The 17749-nt window shown below is 35.8% G+C and overlaps 1 protein-coding gene and 1 non-coding gene across 6 annotated transcripts in view; one reads left to right on the top strand and one right to left on the bottom strand.

Moving 5' to 3' along the window:
• Positions 1 to 14023, bottom strand: part of LOC121240703 (small subunit processome component 20 homolog) — a 30036-nt gene extending 16013 nt beyond the window's left edge. The window contains exons 1-15 of one of the 5 annotated variants that reach the window (XM_041138205.1): positions 13868 to 14023; positions 13698 to 13788; positions 13466 to 13596; positions 13155 to 13277; positions 12893 to 13050; positions 11834 to 11878; positions 11462 to 11540; positions 11268 to 11341; positions 10081 to 10187; positions 6850 to 7008; positions 1715 to 1918; positions 1095 to 1311; positions 910 to 984; positions 439 to 788; positions 74 to 266 (exon numbers count right to left, since the gene is read on the bottom strand). In XM_041138205.1, the coding sequence (XP_040994139.1) occupies positions 74 to 266; positions 439 to 788; positions 910 to 984; positions 1095 to 1311; positions 1715 to 1918; positions 6850 to 7008; positions 10081 to 10187; positions 11268 to 11341; positions 11462 to 11540; positions 11834 to 11878; positions 12893 to 13050; positions 13155 to 13277; positions 13466 to 13534 (1853 nt within the window). In that variant the 5' untranslated portion in view covers positions 13535 to 13596; positions 13698 to 13788; positions 13868 to 14023. Of the gene's footprint in view, positions 1 to 73; positions 267 to 438; positions 789 to 909; positions 985 to 1094; positions 1312 to 1714; positions 1919 to 6849; positions 7009 to 10080; positions 10188 to 11267; positions 11342 to 11461; positions 11541 to 11833; positions 11879 to 12892; positions 13051 to 13154; positions 13278 to 13438; positions 13597 to 13697; positions 13789 to 13867 lie in introns of all 5 variants that reach the window. The other 4 variants (XM_041138208.1, XM_041138206.1, XM_041138207.1 and 1 more) reach the window with 4 other exon arrangements.
• Positions 3179 to 3305, top strand: LOC121241749. The gene has a single exon (XR_005935777.1). It is a non-coding gene; the product is annotated as a small nucleolar RNA snoR74 (small nucleolar RNA).
• Positions 14024 to 17749: the final 3726 nt, after the last annotated feature.

Raw genomic sequence — 17749 nt, 5'->3', positions numbered from 1 at the left:
AGATATTAAAATTGGCCAATAATAAGAAACAAACTCATGATGTATGTAACAATTGACATACAGGTCAACTTACCCATAGACAATATCCAAATAATCAGCTACAGCAGACAATACTTGTGCAGATGATATGTATTTTTTTGCCAGATACAAAAATTTGCTTGTCTCTTCAGGCTGGGATTCTTTACCATGATGTGATTTGTTATAAGAACTCAAAGCAGCACCAATTACGCTTTGCCATGTTTGTTTAGGTAGACCTGCTACGGAGCCTGAAAAAATAACAAAGATTAATACACTGATGAGTCTCATTAAGTGCATCAACTCTTTATGCAAAAAACCAAGAGACATATTATATACTGTCATTACAGAGACATGGGAAAGTTATACCAGGGTTCAAAGTGAGCAACAAATTACATCCAAATGATAGAGAAGGTGTCATACCTGCTTCAATCATCAGTAGCCGATCAAGTGCATCAATCAAATCTATTAAATAGGATGACATCTCAGGGATATCAATCATACGGGGATAGCAGCTAATCATTCCCCACAGCAAAGCTAACTCAGTCTCATGAATATGACTACATGATGGATCCCCATGCACAATGTCATTTATTGCCCCAATCCAATAGCAGATAGCTTCCTGCAAAAAACTCTGAATCTTTGAAGACACTTCTCCAAATGTGCTGCCTGAGAAGTTGGACCCTTGCACTTTTGCTTCCATTATTTCACAGAAGGACAGTAATAGAAATAAAACCTCTTCTTTTGAAGTCTCTATCAAATCACTCAACGCACTGAAAGTCCAATCATAAAGGTCAAGACCGTCCCAGAAAACAAACCATATCGCATACCAGAATTTTTTTTTTTTTTATAAGTATATATCGCATACCAGAAATAACAAACATATAACATTACCTCAAGATGTTTACTCTGAAAATATATAATAAGCAAGGGTCCTTTTGTAGTAGTTCTCTAATAAAATTCAGCAAGCTGCAACATCAGCCTAACCAATGTCAAAACTATTTTCTTATACAAGTAAAAATGTGTCAATAATGGGGAAAAACAAGGGAGAAAATATGTGCCAGACAAGTATGTTTTACCTTGAGTTCCTTAACCTAAATACAGGAGCCCACTGCAACGAACAGTCAGAGATGGCTGGCATGTTATTTTTATTGTGGAGGCCATTCAGAATACATAACATCAATTCCAGAATCTTATCAACAGCCTCTTTTTGATGCTTCTCTGCCTTCATAATGCCAGAAGACATGACAATATTTTGCATAAGAAACCCCGCATGTTCAAGCAATGACTGGTAATCTGTTCAACATCATAGCAGTTTCGCTTGGAATATAAGAACTACATAAATATGCAGCAAACAAACAAGTAAAATAAAAGGTGTGGCTGTAAAACAAGCCAAGCTCAGCTAAAGAGCAGTTGGGTGAAATAATGATCACGGAACTCGCTAATCAGTTGAAAAAGCTAAAGGAGCCAATCTTTAATAGCCTATTATCAGCTCCAATCAATGTCTAACTTGAAAAGCCAATCTACTTGAGCTCAACTAAAAAACACTTTCATGAAAAGAAGATTTAAAATTTTTTTCTGATCATATTTGAGATTATTCACATGGACTTACATCTGAGCTTGAGCAGTGGACTAGCTTGTTTACCACAGTTCCCAAAAAAAAAAAAAAAAAAGTAAATCCAGATAATTTATGACTCACCATAAACCATTTGCCCGTTATGAATCTGAACGATGGAAATAAGTAGCGACAGGAGGTTACTTAAATGCAAAATGGATCCTCCAATTACACAGTTAGTAATTTTTTTATATAAGTATTTCAACATAAAATCCAACTCCTTTGCCTCAATATCCCCACAGAGTCTTTGAAAAGCAGAAATAACAACTTCAAGAACAGCCTCTGAACCTGCAGGAGGGGGGAGGGGGCAGACATAGAAAGGCTTAGAACCATGAACTTCTGAAGGTATCACAACCCATAGAGCAAGTTAAATTCAACTAAAGTTAGCAAACAGGTTAATGCAGTATACATGTATTACAAGTGGAGGAGAAGAATAATTTAGATTTTCATAGTGAAGACTCGGAACCTGATTAGGCAAACAGAGAGAATGCAGGAAACCAAGGAAAATCGCTCAATAGAGGAAGACCAATCATCTACCAAAACTTCCCAGATAACTACACAGACACTAGTATAGTTCCACTCCTACAATTTATACTCTCATCTCAATCACTCCAAAACACATTAATTGTGCAAATGATCTAACATTCTACTCCACAAGGCACACATATTGTTTACAAGCGCTGGTTTATGATCATGCTAACACCACAATAATTTCTCTCCAAATCAATAACTAAGTAACAGTAGAGAAATTCGCTCAAAAAGGACACCAAAAGTAAAATGAGTTACCTTCTTTTGATAAGTGAAGTAAAATGAGTTCCCTTATCTATCATAGCTTTGTTTAGACCATGAGACATGTTTAACCGCAGTGGTGTACAACATGTAGTTACAACCACTAAATAAGATGATATCCGTACTTCTACAAACCAGTAGTATCTTCTAATTTCACTTCGACAAACACATCAATCACCTCTCTTGTTATCAATACATAATTGAAAAATCTGAAAATCTTTTAAGGCCAAATCTCTCATACACCAAGTTTGTTCAAACTTCAAGTGCATAAAACCCTACTCCATAAATTTGACAACTCAACTGAAATAAGAATCAATCCCAATTAAGCAGAACTAACTCCCTAAATCTTTTATCAACTACTCAGGGATGACCAAATTATTCTGTCTTATCTGAAACGCCGCTCTCCACCACTTAGTGATCATATATAATTTCCATCTGCTTCCATCCAAGTTTGTTTTACAAATAATAAAGTTTTGTTAGAAAGTGCAGAAGGTGTGACCATAGTATATAAGCTATATACAAGAGAAGCACCTATCTAGAAGGAGAAAAAAATGCAAGTTATTTCAGCCCATCAACCCTTTTCAATCTTTGAAAGTGAATCACATCACTCCACCTTATTTCAGCCCATTGTGATCATGGAAGATTATTGCATGTGACCAACTAGCCAGAGTGAGTCCCATCTGTTCCTGATTCGTGCCACCCCAATTTCGAATGGATATCTTCATTCTTTATTATATCTTTTCTAGCATTCCCACTTAAGAACTTGCATTGTTTCTTTTTACCAGTAAAGAAGAAGCATTATTAATGAGAACAAGTACTCGCATTGTTATTGGGTGAACCTATGTAGTTGTTAGTGACAGAAGGTTCAGTAAATGATGCCACTAGTGTTTTTCAGTCTCTTTACCAATTAAAAAAAAAAAAAAAAAAGCACTCCCACTTATCCATCTTAAGATTATATTTTAGTGAAAAATGTCTTATGCACATGTTTCTGACTAGCCCAACACGATCTACATAAAATAGTCTTGTAGTACTCATAAAACATTCATTTCAGTTTTACTACTTCAAAATCCCTTTACTTTAACAGTATTCTATCACAGTATTACTCACCTATATTTGTCTAATAAGAAATCAAAGATTTCTTTTAAAAATGCAAAAGGCGTAGCCCAATACACAAAAAGTATATACGAGTAAAACCTAACTGCAAATAGAAAAAGAGATAAGAAAATGGGATCCTACTATCCAAGCATTCATTAGCAATAAGTAGAGTCTAAAATTTGTGTAACTTTGACAAATGCAATTTGTGGCTTCTAAATTATCTTCTTGAAAACCCTCCTCAACCGATTATCTTTTACACCTCATTCATAAGGCTAATGGAGCGGTAATCTTTAGCATTCATTACCCCACTTTTTTTAGTTATGAGAGGAATGAAAGTGGCACTAAGCTTTGTTCAAAATTACTGTTGGTATGAAAATCCAAATACCCTCGTGATGTCTTCACAAATTACATCCCAGCAAACTTGAAAAAAAACCATAGTAAAACCATCTAGGCTTGATGCTTTATAACAATCATACTTTTTACCACTTTGAGAGCCTCACACTCTACATATGGCCTCTCAAGCCACGTGAGCATCCCTTCCTCGATGGATTCAACTGCTAATACGTCAGCCTTGGGCCTCCAAGCAAACTGTTCAGAAAATAGATGCTCATGATACCACACACTATGAAACCTAATCTCCATTTTGATCAGAAAACACTGAATCATCAACCAAAAAGAGCTCAATATCATTGTTTCTCTTTTCAATTTATCCACCCAATACAAAACTTTGTAAGCTTATCACCCTCTGTTAACCATAAAGCCCTTGATTTCTACCTCCAAGACAGATCCTCTATTAAAATTATTTTTTCCTATATTAATAACAAATGGTTCTTCCTTAGTTTCTCTTCTTTAGATTATGCTCTCTCCTCTACCACACAATCCAAACCTTGTAACTTAACCAAAGACTTGATCATCCCAAGCCCTTAAGTTATTCTTTAAAGCCTTTAGTTTGTAGGCCAAGATAAAGCTTGGAGTTTCTTGGAAATTGTAGGATGACCACCACTTAGGGCTGTATGGAAATTGTACCGACCATCGCCGATGTGGACCTGCCACCAGAGTCTGGAACTGGCCGAAACCACTAGAGAAGCAGTCAGCCAGCAGTATAAATTTAATGAAACCAATATAGGCCTGTTCGATTCTGGTCTGAACCAAGCCCAAACCTCTGATCCAGCCAGTAATATATATATATATATATATCTTCTGTAAAATGACATCGTTTCACTTAAGTGAGTGAAACAGCATCGTTTTACACCTACCATTTGGCTTTAAGGTTTAATACGTTGTTTGGAAGATGGTGCCTATATGTTTAATGTGGTGCACTTGGAATGAGAGGAATGGTCGCTGTTTTGATTTTAGGGAACATTCAATGGGAGTGTTCAAGGACTTCTTCTTTCATACATTGTTACTTTGGGCTTCAGCTATTGTATTGAATGGGACTAGTTTTAATGACTTCTATGCTGTTTTTCACAGCGCTTAGCTTGTAATTAGCTTCATCACTTGTATACTTCCTGTGTATTTGGGCCTTGCCTAATTATGTGGATCAATAAAATTCTTCTTATTAAAAACAAAAAAAAGGGTTTAATACCCTCGTGTCCCCCCACCCCTCCCTCTTCTTCTCCCCGATTGAATCTCTTAGAAGCTCTCTCACCTCTCTCATGCACAGCCACCGTCGCTGCTAGTCTCTTTTCTCTCGCGCCATGCAGCCTCTCCCTCAAACAGTCAGCGGCATCCATTCTAACAGGCCAAAACCAACCTCCCTCCCTTTCCCTATCCTCTGTTAACCTCTCCTCCGTCTCTCATCTCGTTGAGCTCTCTCATCTTGCCGCGCATGGAAAAATCTGGTACTTCAAGTGGTTTATTGTGTTGGGTTTTGTTTTGTGAGTTTCTTGGTGTCTGGTGATGACAACCTCGTCCATTTTTGGTGTCTGGGGATGGCCGACCCCCAAACCACCGAACCGATCGGTACCAACCATCAGATTCAGGCCGGTTCTCTCTCTCTCTCTATCGGCCGGTTTCGGTCAGTACTACAATCTTAAAAACATGTTGGTGTGGTTTCAGTTTTGGACCAAAACTGCACCGATACGTTCCGTTTTCAGCCCTACCACCACTATCTAACCCTGTCAACAAAACATTACCCAATCCCCTAAACTTGTTATATAACACATTAGCACTTGTACTTATCTTATTTGCATAAGAGGCAAATACACAAAAATTAAAATTAAAAAAAAAAAAAAAAACACATTTGAAGCAATCCTTTTCTCTATACAATGATTGTGAACACCTCTTCATTTAAGTAAAATGTTTTTTGTCTTCTATCCAAATATTGAAAATCAATAAGTTTCTGCTTTTAATCCAGTAATTTAAAATGCTAATTATTTTCTTATCTAGCTGCTTTGTTTTTTAAGATTTTTGTATCTCTTTCTTCTTCTCCCTACTTGGGTGTATTATTTACTTATCAAAAAGTTGGGTGTATTATTTTATATACTTGGACTTCAATTTAAATAAGATTCCATCACTTGTCAAGGATTTATTTAAAATGCTTACAGCAAGCTCATGCCCCGAGCACGTGTACTTGATTTGTGGATTGTGAAGATCAAAACCCTTGATCTTTAATGTTGGCCCAAATTCACTAATAAAGTCATCATGCATGTCAAAAATCAAATGTGTTTCACTAGCTACCAAATCCTTAAACTCAGGTTTCTCTTTACAGATGGAATAACTAATGACAGCCAATCAGCTTGATACTCAGTGAGCACGATAGACAAGGCCAGAACTAGAAATCAAATGAGTTTTTCAAAACACAAGGTCAAAACAGAGTTTCAAAAGTGGAGTAAAAATGGTGCAAAGTATACAGAGCTCCCCTCACACACCCAAGTACAGGCACATAAATGTGTGGATAAATATTAGACTAATTATAATTCTGCTGTGTAATTGTAAATTGACATTCCATACTTACAAAAGTATCTAAAGTGGAGTTTACACCATAATCAATTCAAAAAATGTCTTCCATTGGGTGTATATTTTAAGGCAATGTCTATATGGGATATTATCAATAAAGAAGGTGAAGCATCAACAGGCTGGATAGAAAGAAATTATAACTAAACTCACACACACGTGCAACGTAAGTATGCGTCTCTCTATAGCATCATCTTTACAATTGTAAAGCACATGGATTATATTTTACACAATAATCGGTTCTAGCATGATAGAATCATATCATATTTAGGGAAGGAACGAAAGTAAATTGTCACAAGAATTCATGGGATTATGAATATTATAAATTCGCAATAAAATAGACCAGCCAAATATATGCAAGAAATTTCATTTCTCAATACCCAAGATAGCACTGTCCATCAATAGCCGCGATACTCGTTCTGCTCTTGAATGGAACCTTGATGAGGCCCCTCTCATGACATAACATAGTAAAGCACTGACACCAAGTTTTCTTGTAGGCAACGGTTTCTTCACAACTTCACTCATTATCCTTTTAATACCTGTTAAAATCCCACGCAAACCCCATCAATAATCCTCAAAATAACTCAAATCTAATTGATTGCAGCTCTGGCTATGCTATATACCAACAACATGAGGTCATCTACATGCATACTATTTACCAATTTGGGGCATAGTCCTCCTTCCAAAGATATAAAAACTAAAAAAGGTAATCCACATGCATACCATTTACCAATCTACAACAGTCAAGGAACAAAAGGAGATATACACATGCAATCTGTTCATTCAGCCTACAGTAAAAGTTAATCAACCAACCCTGCTCCAACTCCTTGATCGCATAGCTGCACTAATGTGCTGCAATAGCTTGGCACATGTGCAAAACTATCCAAGCCACACACACACACACAAACACGAATGAAGAACAAGGCAGGGTGGATGAAAAAATGAAGTGAGGGTAAAGCATCATGAAAATTATTAGATAAAATCAACTCAGCATTCATATGGTACCCAGATCCAAAAAAAAATAAAAGAACATTCTAGAAGTGTTGTCACCATATGAAAAGAATGCATCAACATGAAAATTGGATGCACCACATCTGAAAACTCTTGAAAATGACCATGTTCTTGTGCACAAGAAAAAAAAGGCCACAGGAGATGCAATGAACACACTATCCAGAAATATAATTAACCAATAATTTTATTCCAAACCACATTGCATAGAAAAGGAAAAATATGACCTACACCAACTGGTTTTGTAGCTATGAACCAACTCAAATGGATACTAATTACTGTTGAAGGATGGGTTTAAAATCTAATTAGCGCACGATATGTGACCAGCCCTTGAAAACAGCTTTCCCAACATTGTTTAGCCTCTCATTGTAAGGATCCATCCGTAGTAAAACTTTTGCAGATATCTAAGAATGGACCCCAATGGAATATCACTTTTATTAGAGCAGCAAATGATTGATAAGCAGACCTTGGAGGTCAAGTCTTTCTACTACGCGCTCTTCCCCTAAGATGGCCCCATTCCCCCTGAATGGAGATTTGGGAAAATAAGGCACCATCAAGAATAGCATTATTTCTTTGGTTGGCAGCGTCATGGAAGATAAGATCTAAAGGTAGATAGCTTGAGGAAGAAGAAATTCATAGTAATGGACTGGTGTTGTACATGTACGAAGGGTGGTTAAAGCATCAATCATCTCCTGCTTCACTGCGAGGTGGCTAGGGATTTATGGGCTCAAGATTTCGCTGTATTAGAACTGAGTAGGTAACGACCTCAAACAATAGTAGATTTGATAGCTTGTTGGTGAAGTCCCATTAGTAGCCATATAAATTTGGTACTTTGAAGGATGCTACATTTTGTGTTTGATATGGTGTGTTTGGCAAGAACATAATGCTTAAGACTTTTGAAGATTGGAAGGATAGCGTTTGAGCTAAGAGTCATTATGCTTAATTCCTTTTATGTTTGGATGACAGCATACGATATTTTCCCTCTAGCTTTTTAGATTTTATGAAATTGCATTCAATAGTATACTTTCTACAAAAGTTCATGCAATAGTAAATTCACCCACAAAGATCTTGAATTTTTCCACAACTCTTCTTCTATCCCACATCAACTATACACCTCCCAAACCACCAATTGAATCCAAGCAACACGAATCTACATGTTGGCTACTCCAATGTATGATATTTGGAGTCATGTTCTCCACTCTGGAGAGCCCTAATCCCTTCGTATGAGTTCAACTTGCAGTTACACTATTTACATCATAATTAACGGAACAAGTGAACCTCTTTAACTCTCTTTGATGTGTCGAGACATCAACAAGCAATTCCATGAGCTCCTCCCCACCCTTCACATGAAACCCCAACCACATGACATAAAGTTTTTATTTCTCTCCATACCCAATCAGAGATTCCCGACCTCCCACTTTCCAAAGGATAGACCTAGCAAGAGGCTCACAACACAAGGGTACCTCTAGTTCCCTATATTTTCCAGAGAATAACATAAATCTGCTGATTCAAACTGTTGTTACAAAGGTTCCCCCATATTTCTTGAGTCCTCCCAGACACACAAGATCTAACGGGTGCAGGGCCCCGTACCTAGCCCACCTGGCACATCTATTGGCCCCGCTAGGGCCAAAGCAGGCAACCAACCGGCCCCGAGGACAAGGGTGGACAAAGTTAAGACTTAATTCTAACATACGGGTGGGTTGCACACAGGTATCCTGCCTGCCCGCCCGCCCAACACATAAAAACCAAAAAAATAACAAACAAGCCAATCGGCAGCCACCTTCTTCCTTTCTCCTTCTCCACTTCCTCTTCAATTTTTCCTCTTCTTCTTCCCCTTCTACTACTCCTCCTCCGCTTCCATTTCCCCTTCCCCTTTCTCTTCATCTTTTTTCTTCTTCATAGTCACAAACCCATGCTAATGGGTATCTACATAGAGAAGACCCACGACCATGACCGTGGGTCTGGAGCTTCAAATCTTTTGGAAAACAATCACCACTAAGGATATCAACCATTTCACTTTTAGTTTTCCCATAGACAATGGCCAACAACCCCCCAGAGCACTTATTGACATGAATCCCTAGCGCGCACCCCCCCCCCCCCCGGGGGAACAAAAAAAAAATCTTTATTTAAAAAAAAAACTTGGCTTCTATGAACAAATTGACTTATCACCCTATTGGAAAAGACAAGTGCTTTGATACCAAAACTGAATTTGAAGACCAATGTATACTATATTTGCATGGAAAAAAGGTACAAAAACGTGGTTACCTAGGACGAGAATCATCAGAAATCCTTGAAACATAAACAAAAGGTTATTATAAGTTTTTCCCTCACAATAATATTGCTACCAACACCATGCCATTTACAAACATATATTTTCAATAATTTAGTTATTCACACAAGTCCTTACTGAAGACCACATTAAAAAGTTCCCTAGTTCCCAAACAAGAAACTCGCAAGGATGCAACAAAATAACAGTAATGACTGCAGAAATCAATTGAGCAATAATTCAAACATAAAAGGAAAAAAAGGTTCCTTTATATCCATGTAGTAAAACCAAGGGCTGGATTCCCCAAAGATAAATAAATAATAAAGCATGATCATACCATACTGCAACTGCTCATCAGGCGCATTCCTAAGCAAGAATGATAATGCCTCTGCTATAAATTCTTGAACATAATCCTTGGGATAAAATCGTAGTTTTACCGTCACCCTGACAAAATTTGAGAAAAATATGTAAGTAAATATCTTTGCTCATGCATAGGTAAATAAATATGAATGGCGAACATGTATCAGCTAATACCTGATATTAACATTATAGGAATATATCCCTTAGACCTTAAAATAATTTGTTTAGTCTTTTATACATTCTTTCAAAGCATCTGTTCAATTTACCTAATAGTTCAATTCAAACTTAATTTCAATTTCAAGTACTTATTCTGGTTATGACTAGTGATGAAAATTTTTTTACCAATAAACAAGAATTTTACCAATGATACACGGGACATATACAAGACCAACACCTAAGCATGAGTGTCGAACAATGCAAGAAAATCATGGCCTTTTAAGCCATTGAAATCTATTACTCAACCAATTGAATAAAGTATTCAAAATAGAGTACTAAGCTCATCCATTGACCGCTCACAATCCTCAAAGAAAACTAGTAAATATTTTTTATAGTCATGTGCTATATATCTTTTTATACATAGTAAACCAGACCAGCTTTCTGAGAAAAAGAAGCCTGGGAAAAAATTAAAAGAGAAAACGATTTGGAGACCTAAAACTATCCTCTTTTTTTTTTTTTTTTTTTTTTTTGGGAGGGGGGGGGGGGGTAAGCAAGATATTCAAACTAGCTCCTTCGGTTTGATTTAAATCTTTTGGGGCAGACATTTCATTCTCATATAGCATAGCAATAATTATTATAATTATGATTACATTACCTATAACCTCTCCAATTTGCAAGTGAGAGATTTCTCAGTAATTGCACAAGATGACAATTATACTGACAAAAGAAATTGGACTATGTGACAGCATGACAATGGTGGAAGGGGCAGTGCTACCAATAGCAACAAATTATCAAAAGAGCTACCAATTACCTAGACCCACCCAAAAACTACCAAACACAGAAACATGTTTCATTTTTGTTTCAAAATGAGACGTTTCACTGCAAACCAAAATATATTTGTTTTGCTCTAACATAAATCTCAAATATTGTGGCATGAACAGTTTGCTTTCACGGAATCATTACAACAAAATTAATAAAATTCCCAAAGCAGCATTCAAAAGTACTTACTTGAGCAGATAAACAAGGTCTTGTATCAAATACTTCTGCAAATACATCATAATATATGACCACGATATAAATATCTGCATGTCAACAGCCACACTTGGAAAAGTTTACATTGAGATTGAGGAAGCTAATTGAAAAAATTGGAAACAGAATAAATATTGACAACTAAAGAACACCACAGAAACCATGGCTTGGACCTGTTCAATAATCTCTGGCTCCCTATCAGCACCACTTTGTAGGAGAGACGCTAAAGAATCAGCAATCCTCGGCAGAAAGCTGTCAAAGACCACATACATGAGAAACAAGTCCTAAATGCAAAAAAACTGTAGACATGGCATACGCAAGAATATGATAGCCTGACAAGGAAAAATTCAAAGAAATTTAAGAGGGTATGAGGCTGGTGCATCTCCAACAATAATAGAGGCTAATTTCTCATTATGTACAATGTTAATAAGTGCAGCAAATAGCAACCAATAGTGCAGGATTCTAAGGATAGAAGCCCCCAAGAATAATTTACTAAGAAAAAGAAAAAAAAGCCTGAGAATAAAATCCAAAAAGAAGGAACTCACGGGATAAAATCCACCAAGAGATCTCTAGATAGAGCAGCAACTAACCTGCATGAGCATAATTTGGAACTCTCAAAATATCTCATGTTAAAGAAGAAAAGCATAAAAACAAACAAACAATAAACAATACAAATTAAAAATTAAAAATTCCTTCTTAAATCACTAAACTCTTCTATAGTTCATTGTCGCTCTTTAACGATCAAAATACAAATTATACATATTCTTTTTTTAAATAGGTAATAATAGAATTTATTCCAAGTAAATAGGCATTGCCCGAGTACACAGGATGTATACAAGTGAGTACACCTAGATACAAGCTATAGAAAAATAGAACTAAGGCTACAAATATTCCCATCCTTACAAGGTTTTTCACCCAAATTATACACATTCTACAGATATTCTATGATCACGATGTCAATTTATTATTATATCAGTTACAGCTTGCAAAGATTTGTACCAGCCTTAGTAGCCAGAAACAAAAAGTTAGTCAATATTCAGATACCTACATAAACTGATAGCATTGATCGCTGAAACATCATCAAAGAAGTATCATATCACTCATTCCTGACCCTCTTCTAATTACTTTCCCTGACATGATGTTATTGGTATGACGACAACCCAAGTTAATAACCAAGATACTCTACCTACTAAGCCAGATTCAACTTATTACTGATTGATTTCCATTAAAATGTGCCCACATAAAAAAAGTAAAAAAAAAAAAAAGGACCATAGAGAAACACAAGCGACAGTATACTATATGGGCATAAGAATTGTTTTACTGGAGGCTTACGAATTTTTTTCTGGGTGTAAGCCTCCATGACTTCCTTCAATCGGTTTCAAACTCTAACTAGGTATTTCTCTTGTACACGACCTGTGACTCAGGTCATGCCTAATGTTGCTATCATTAAAACTTTCAATTACTAATAAAAACAAATACTTTTTTCTGAAACAGAAGCATTAGAATAAAACAACAAAAGCTTCAATAGATGTTTATCATACCCTATAGCGCACATAAATATCCAACGATCAGTAAAGAAGGGATTATGAAATAGGCTAACATACCTAAGAATAGGCTCCAGAGATAGCCTTGCTTTCATATGTAAACTTGAGAGAAGTTTCGACACTATTAATTCCTTGTGCAATAGAACCAAAGGTAATGTTTGTACCAAGGGCATTATTTCCACATAAAATGAAATAAAATCCTCAGCAGTATTCAATTCCTGTACGTGATAATGCAATCAAAAACGAAAACTTGGTATTAGGGGGGGAGGAGGAGGGGAGAGAGAGAGAGAGAGAGAGAAGGGAAGAAAGAGGCAAGTCATACCCTCCATTCTATGAGGCAGTCCCGAAAAAAGGAGGAGCCCTCTGATGGCTCGGGTTTCACTTCGTCAAGACTTCTGTAAACATCGATTTCTATCTCTTCTACCCTCTGAGAGAACGTCTTGAACTGCAACCCACGCACGTGCACACACACGAAAACCAATTTAGTTAACCATTATACTAAATTTTTTAAAATTAAAACAGTTATTCAATGAGCATTTCAAATGAAAAACGATATTTTGCTTTCCATAGAATTCCATTTTTTGTTTAATGGGTTTAGGGTTTAACTGTTTTGTTAAGGGTTTAAGGACTTACGACAAAACGGCGGCGCCCAGGGGATTTGTTGAGGGACTTCACAGCCTGAGCATGCGACGTCGTCGCCATTACTTAGCGTTTCAGTTTCACAGACGCCCTGATTGACAGAGAGGAACCTGCGGCACAAGCTGCTGGGAGAGGGAGAGGGAGAGAGAAATAAGTTTTGTGGTCTGTTAGACCGAGAACCACGACGTAAAGGAGTAAGAGGAGGAAGAAACCGGCGTGGGCTTACCGAAATGGCACGAGGTGGCAGTGGGTGCCTGGTCGGCCGGTTCTGGGTAGCCTGGCTGGTGCTCCGACGTTCCTTGGGGGTCGACGATGTGCTGAACGAAATCACACCGTGGCTGTTTGATTATTCACGGCAAAGGGAGGGGGAAAAATGACGGAGAGAAGAGGACTTACCAACGGTGTCCTCGAGTGATTTCGGCGAGAAGACAGTCTGGGTTTGTGTCAACGTTCTGATCTAGCTTCAAAACCCTAGCTTAAATCCTCTCTCACATTATTCTTCAAGTAGGCTGCATACAGTTGGAAAGTGCGCTACCACCGCAAATAGCAGGGATCCATGGATTCTATGTGACTCACTTTTTTTTTTTTTAAATAATTACGCGGTATTTGTGTATCCTGAATGTAAATATTATTTTTCTAACTTTAAATTCTAGTTTAGGACCCGTATGTTACACTTTTATCCATAAATTTTTGTTTTATTTATAATTTTTATAATTTTTTTAAAAAAATTATTCTCGTCAGTCACTATACACCACTCTATATTCCAAATCCTATGAAAAATACTCTCATATCTTATAAAAAATACTCACACTCTATAAAAAAACTATAGATGTGGAGTGTGAGAGTGAATAGTGACTGATGCATAATAAATACTAATTTTTTCAACACTAAATTTAGTTATTAAAATTTAGTATTTATCATTATAATGATAATATGATATTTACATATAAAAAATCATTAATCTTTGTGACGCCCCAATCTCTGCTTGGGATGGAACGGAGACTTAGAGCTTCAGGAAATGTAACACAAAGTTACATACCCCCGTTCGTGATAATTAATATACAATACATCCTAGTATGTAACTAGCAGTATTTAATAACCGTAGTGGATAGAAGAGTGAAAACAAAACTTACGCCAGAATAACTAAAACATCTCAATGCATTACTGATCATCATAAGTTCAAAGTCAAATCATAGCATAACTTAACAAAACTAGATATTAAAGTCTTTAAAGTTAAATTAATCGATTCATGCGTTCTAGAGTAATAAGAACTAGAGCTATAAACTTGATGATCAAATTTAGTCTCCTCTCAAGGTCGGGCTCCTCCTCAATCACTCAAATCCAATGTTCCATCTAATTCGTCCTACTCATACCCCGAACAGCTTCTAGGGGTGATAAACGGTCTGGTCAGACAGACTGAAGAGATCGTTTCTATCTGGACCGGACCGAGACTGAGACCGGTCGGTCTCAATCCACGTTTTAGAAGACCAAAAAGTTTTGGTCCGGTCCACGGTTCAGAATTTTTCTGAACCAGACCGAATGAAAAATAAAAATAGAAAATATTTTATATATATTATTTATATAATAATTGTACAATTAACAATATAAAATTTTAAATATGTTATTAATACTTGTTAATATTCTATAAATTAACAATATTTTATATATATCTTCATCTAACCTATCACTATTAATAATATAAAATTTTAAATATGTTATTAACACTTGTTAATATTCTATGAATTAACTAATATATAATATCAATTAGTTAATTATATAGTAATTATATAAATTAATAATATAATTTTTATCTAATTTATTATCATTGACCATATAAAATATTTTCTTATTGAGTTTGTTACATAATCCACATTAATAACTCACTTAATTTAATTAAGTATTTTAAATAAATTTTTTAATTATTTATTTAAAAAAAATAGGCCGGACCAACTGGATCGAATCAGACCGAGCCGATAGCTATGGGTGTTCAGTCCGGTCCGATCAGAAAAATGATGGATCGAAAATATTCGGTCGATCACCGGACAGGACCGGACCAGACCATTTGCACCCCTAACAGTTTCTATCATTCCAAGTGGAATATAGTGAGTCCACAAGGGATGAGATTTACATGAAATCTCAATAAATTAACAATCAACTTGCACAAAAATAAATTATGCATGAAGAATGATAAATATGAAATACATGAAATACATAAAAATGTGCGTGTCTCACATCCAAATTTCTCAACATTTTCAAAAAAACAGAGACACATATTTTCATTCAGAGAACATTTTTACTTTAATCGTCAAAAGATAATATTTTCATCATAACATTTCATTACTTTTAGCAATTCAGAAATTAATCATAACATGTGGTATCATCACAGTTCCCCATGTGCACTGTGAGTACCTGTCAGTGACCGTAGTACAACTCACGTTAAAACTACATTATTTGCATACTTGTTCTAAATGCATTGGTAATAAAATATAACATCATAACGTATATAACATTATGTGTCATAACATATTGAGTTCGCTCCGGCGTTCTTTAAATAGAACCCAATTGAAACTCGTTGACTATTCTTTGTCAACCTAGCAGTTACCTTAAATACTTCAAAGTGGACAGAAGAGTTCCACTAAGATAATTCTCCATCCTAGCTTTGGGGTCGTGAAAAAAATTATTTTCATGTTAAGTTAAAAAAATGTGTTCCATGCCATGTATATATATAGCAAGTTTTTTTTATGTAAAATGACATTTATAGATGCAATATGCTAAAATGATAGAAACATCACATGTCATGTAAATATACACTCAACGTATCATATAACATGATACTCTATACTCAATGTGATAATTGAAACATAAATGAGGCATTTCTCAATAAATCATAAATAATCTGTCAAGGTGTAAATTAGAAGCTAATTTGCAAACGTCCTGAGTAATCGAAAAAATGTCATAGCAGCTAAAATCAAATGTTTACTAATATAAGATTAAACTTCTATGGTTGAGGTTCAAATCAAAGGCTTCAAAAATAAGTATTTACAAAAATACCACTAAACTCTCAAAAATTGACCTTAAGGTCCTAAATTTTTACTAATTGCAAACGAATTTCAAATTTAAACAAAATTCATGGACTTCATATTTTTTGCATTCTAAAACCATCTATGCCCTTGGATTTAAAAATAAAAAATAAAGTGAAACTTGCCCAAATAGTCTCAACCCTTGGCATGCACTCTAGTTTTTGCCTAAATGTGTTTTCAACTATTAATCCCTATGAATGTATGCACATGAGATTTTCTTTAATTACAAATGATCACTAACATCTTTAATAACATAATGAAGGCTAATTATTGGGTAATCAATTCATTCCAACACTTAATCATGGCTAAGATATCTCCAATTTATTTAAAATCGATTCATACTTGATAATCAAAATAAGATAGATTTAAAACATATCATGGCATGCTTTCAATCACAAATCAAACCTTCCATAATTATTCTAAGACAATAATAAATCATATCAAATCATGCTTAAGATATGCCATAGCTAAATTTCCGCTTAAAATCATTTAAACATTCAAATGACCCAGTTTTGAACTAAGCTTGATAATTTTCTCAAAACTCAACTAAATTTTGTACCAACACTTGGAAACAAAACTTGACATGCTAACTAAGATGAAGAACAAAAAAAACTTACAAATTTTGTGACCTTCCAAGCACTTAAGGTAGCCTTACTCAAGAACTCACAAAAAACCTACTCGATTTCACTCCATTGCTCTCTAAGGGGAAGAAGTGCTTTCAAGACTCAAGAGAAAGCTTGGAGTTGAGGTGTGAAGGAAATGTGGGGGGTGAAGGGGCTTTTTATAGGCAGCGAAAGGGAGGGGACGTTGGCCTTGGTCCAAAGTGATTGGTGAAATGTGGTGTAAGAAACTGAAATTTCTAGATTTGCACTCCATCACTTGTGTCATCTTCTGCAAACTAAAACAGTACCCTAAACCACCATGATTTCACTTTTACAGTTGCTACATTACTCCTATAAGGGCTGGTCAAGTCATGGTCCAGAAGAAATAGAAAGAAAGCCAACAAAACCAACCATGGGGCTGACAGGTTCAAAGTGATTTTCTTTGGACATTTTTGCTCATTGTCTTGAATCATCCTTTTGACTCATCATCATGGCTGATTTGTGCAGGTGCAATGTCACTTCTTAAAGGTTTTTTCTGGTGGTAGAAAGTGGAGAGATGGTTGCCAAGTGATCATGGAGGTGCAGTTCGAAAAAAA

The sequence above is a fragment of the Juglans microcarpa x Juglans regia genome, chromosome 7S (assembly GCF_004785595.1).
Source record: "Juglans microcarpa x Juglans regia isolate MS1-56 chromosome 7S, Jm3101_v1.0, whole genome shotgun sequence".
NCBI lineage: Eukaryota > Viridiplantae > Streptophyta > Magnoliopsida > Fagales > Juglandaceae > Juglans > Juglans microcarpa x Juglans regia.
The sequence above is the reverse complement of the archived record's forward strand: the minus strand, read 5'-3'. Positions and strand labels throughout refer to the sequence as shown.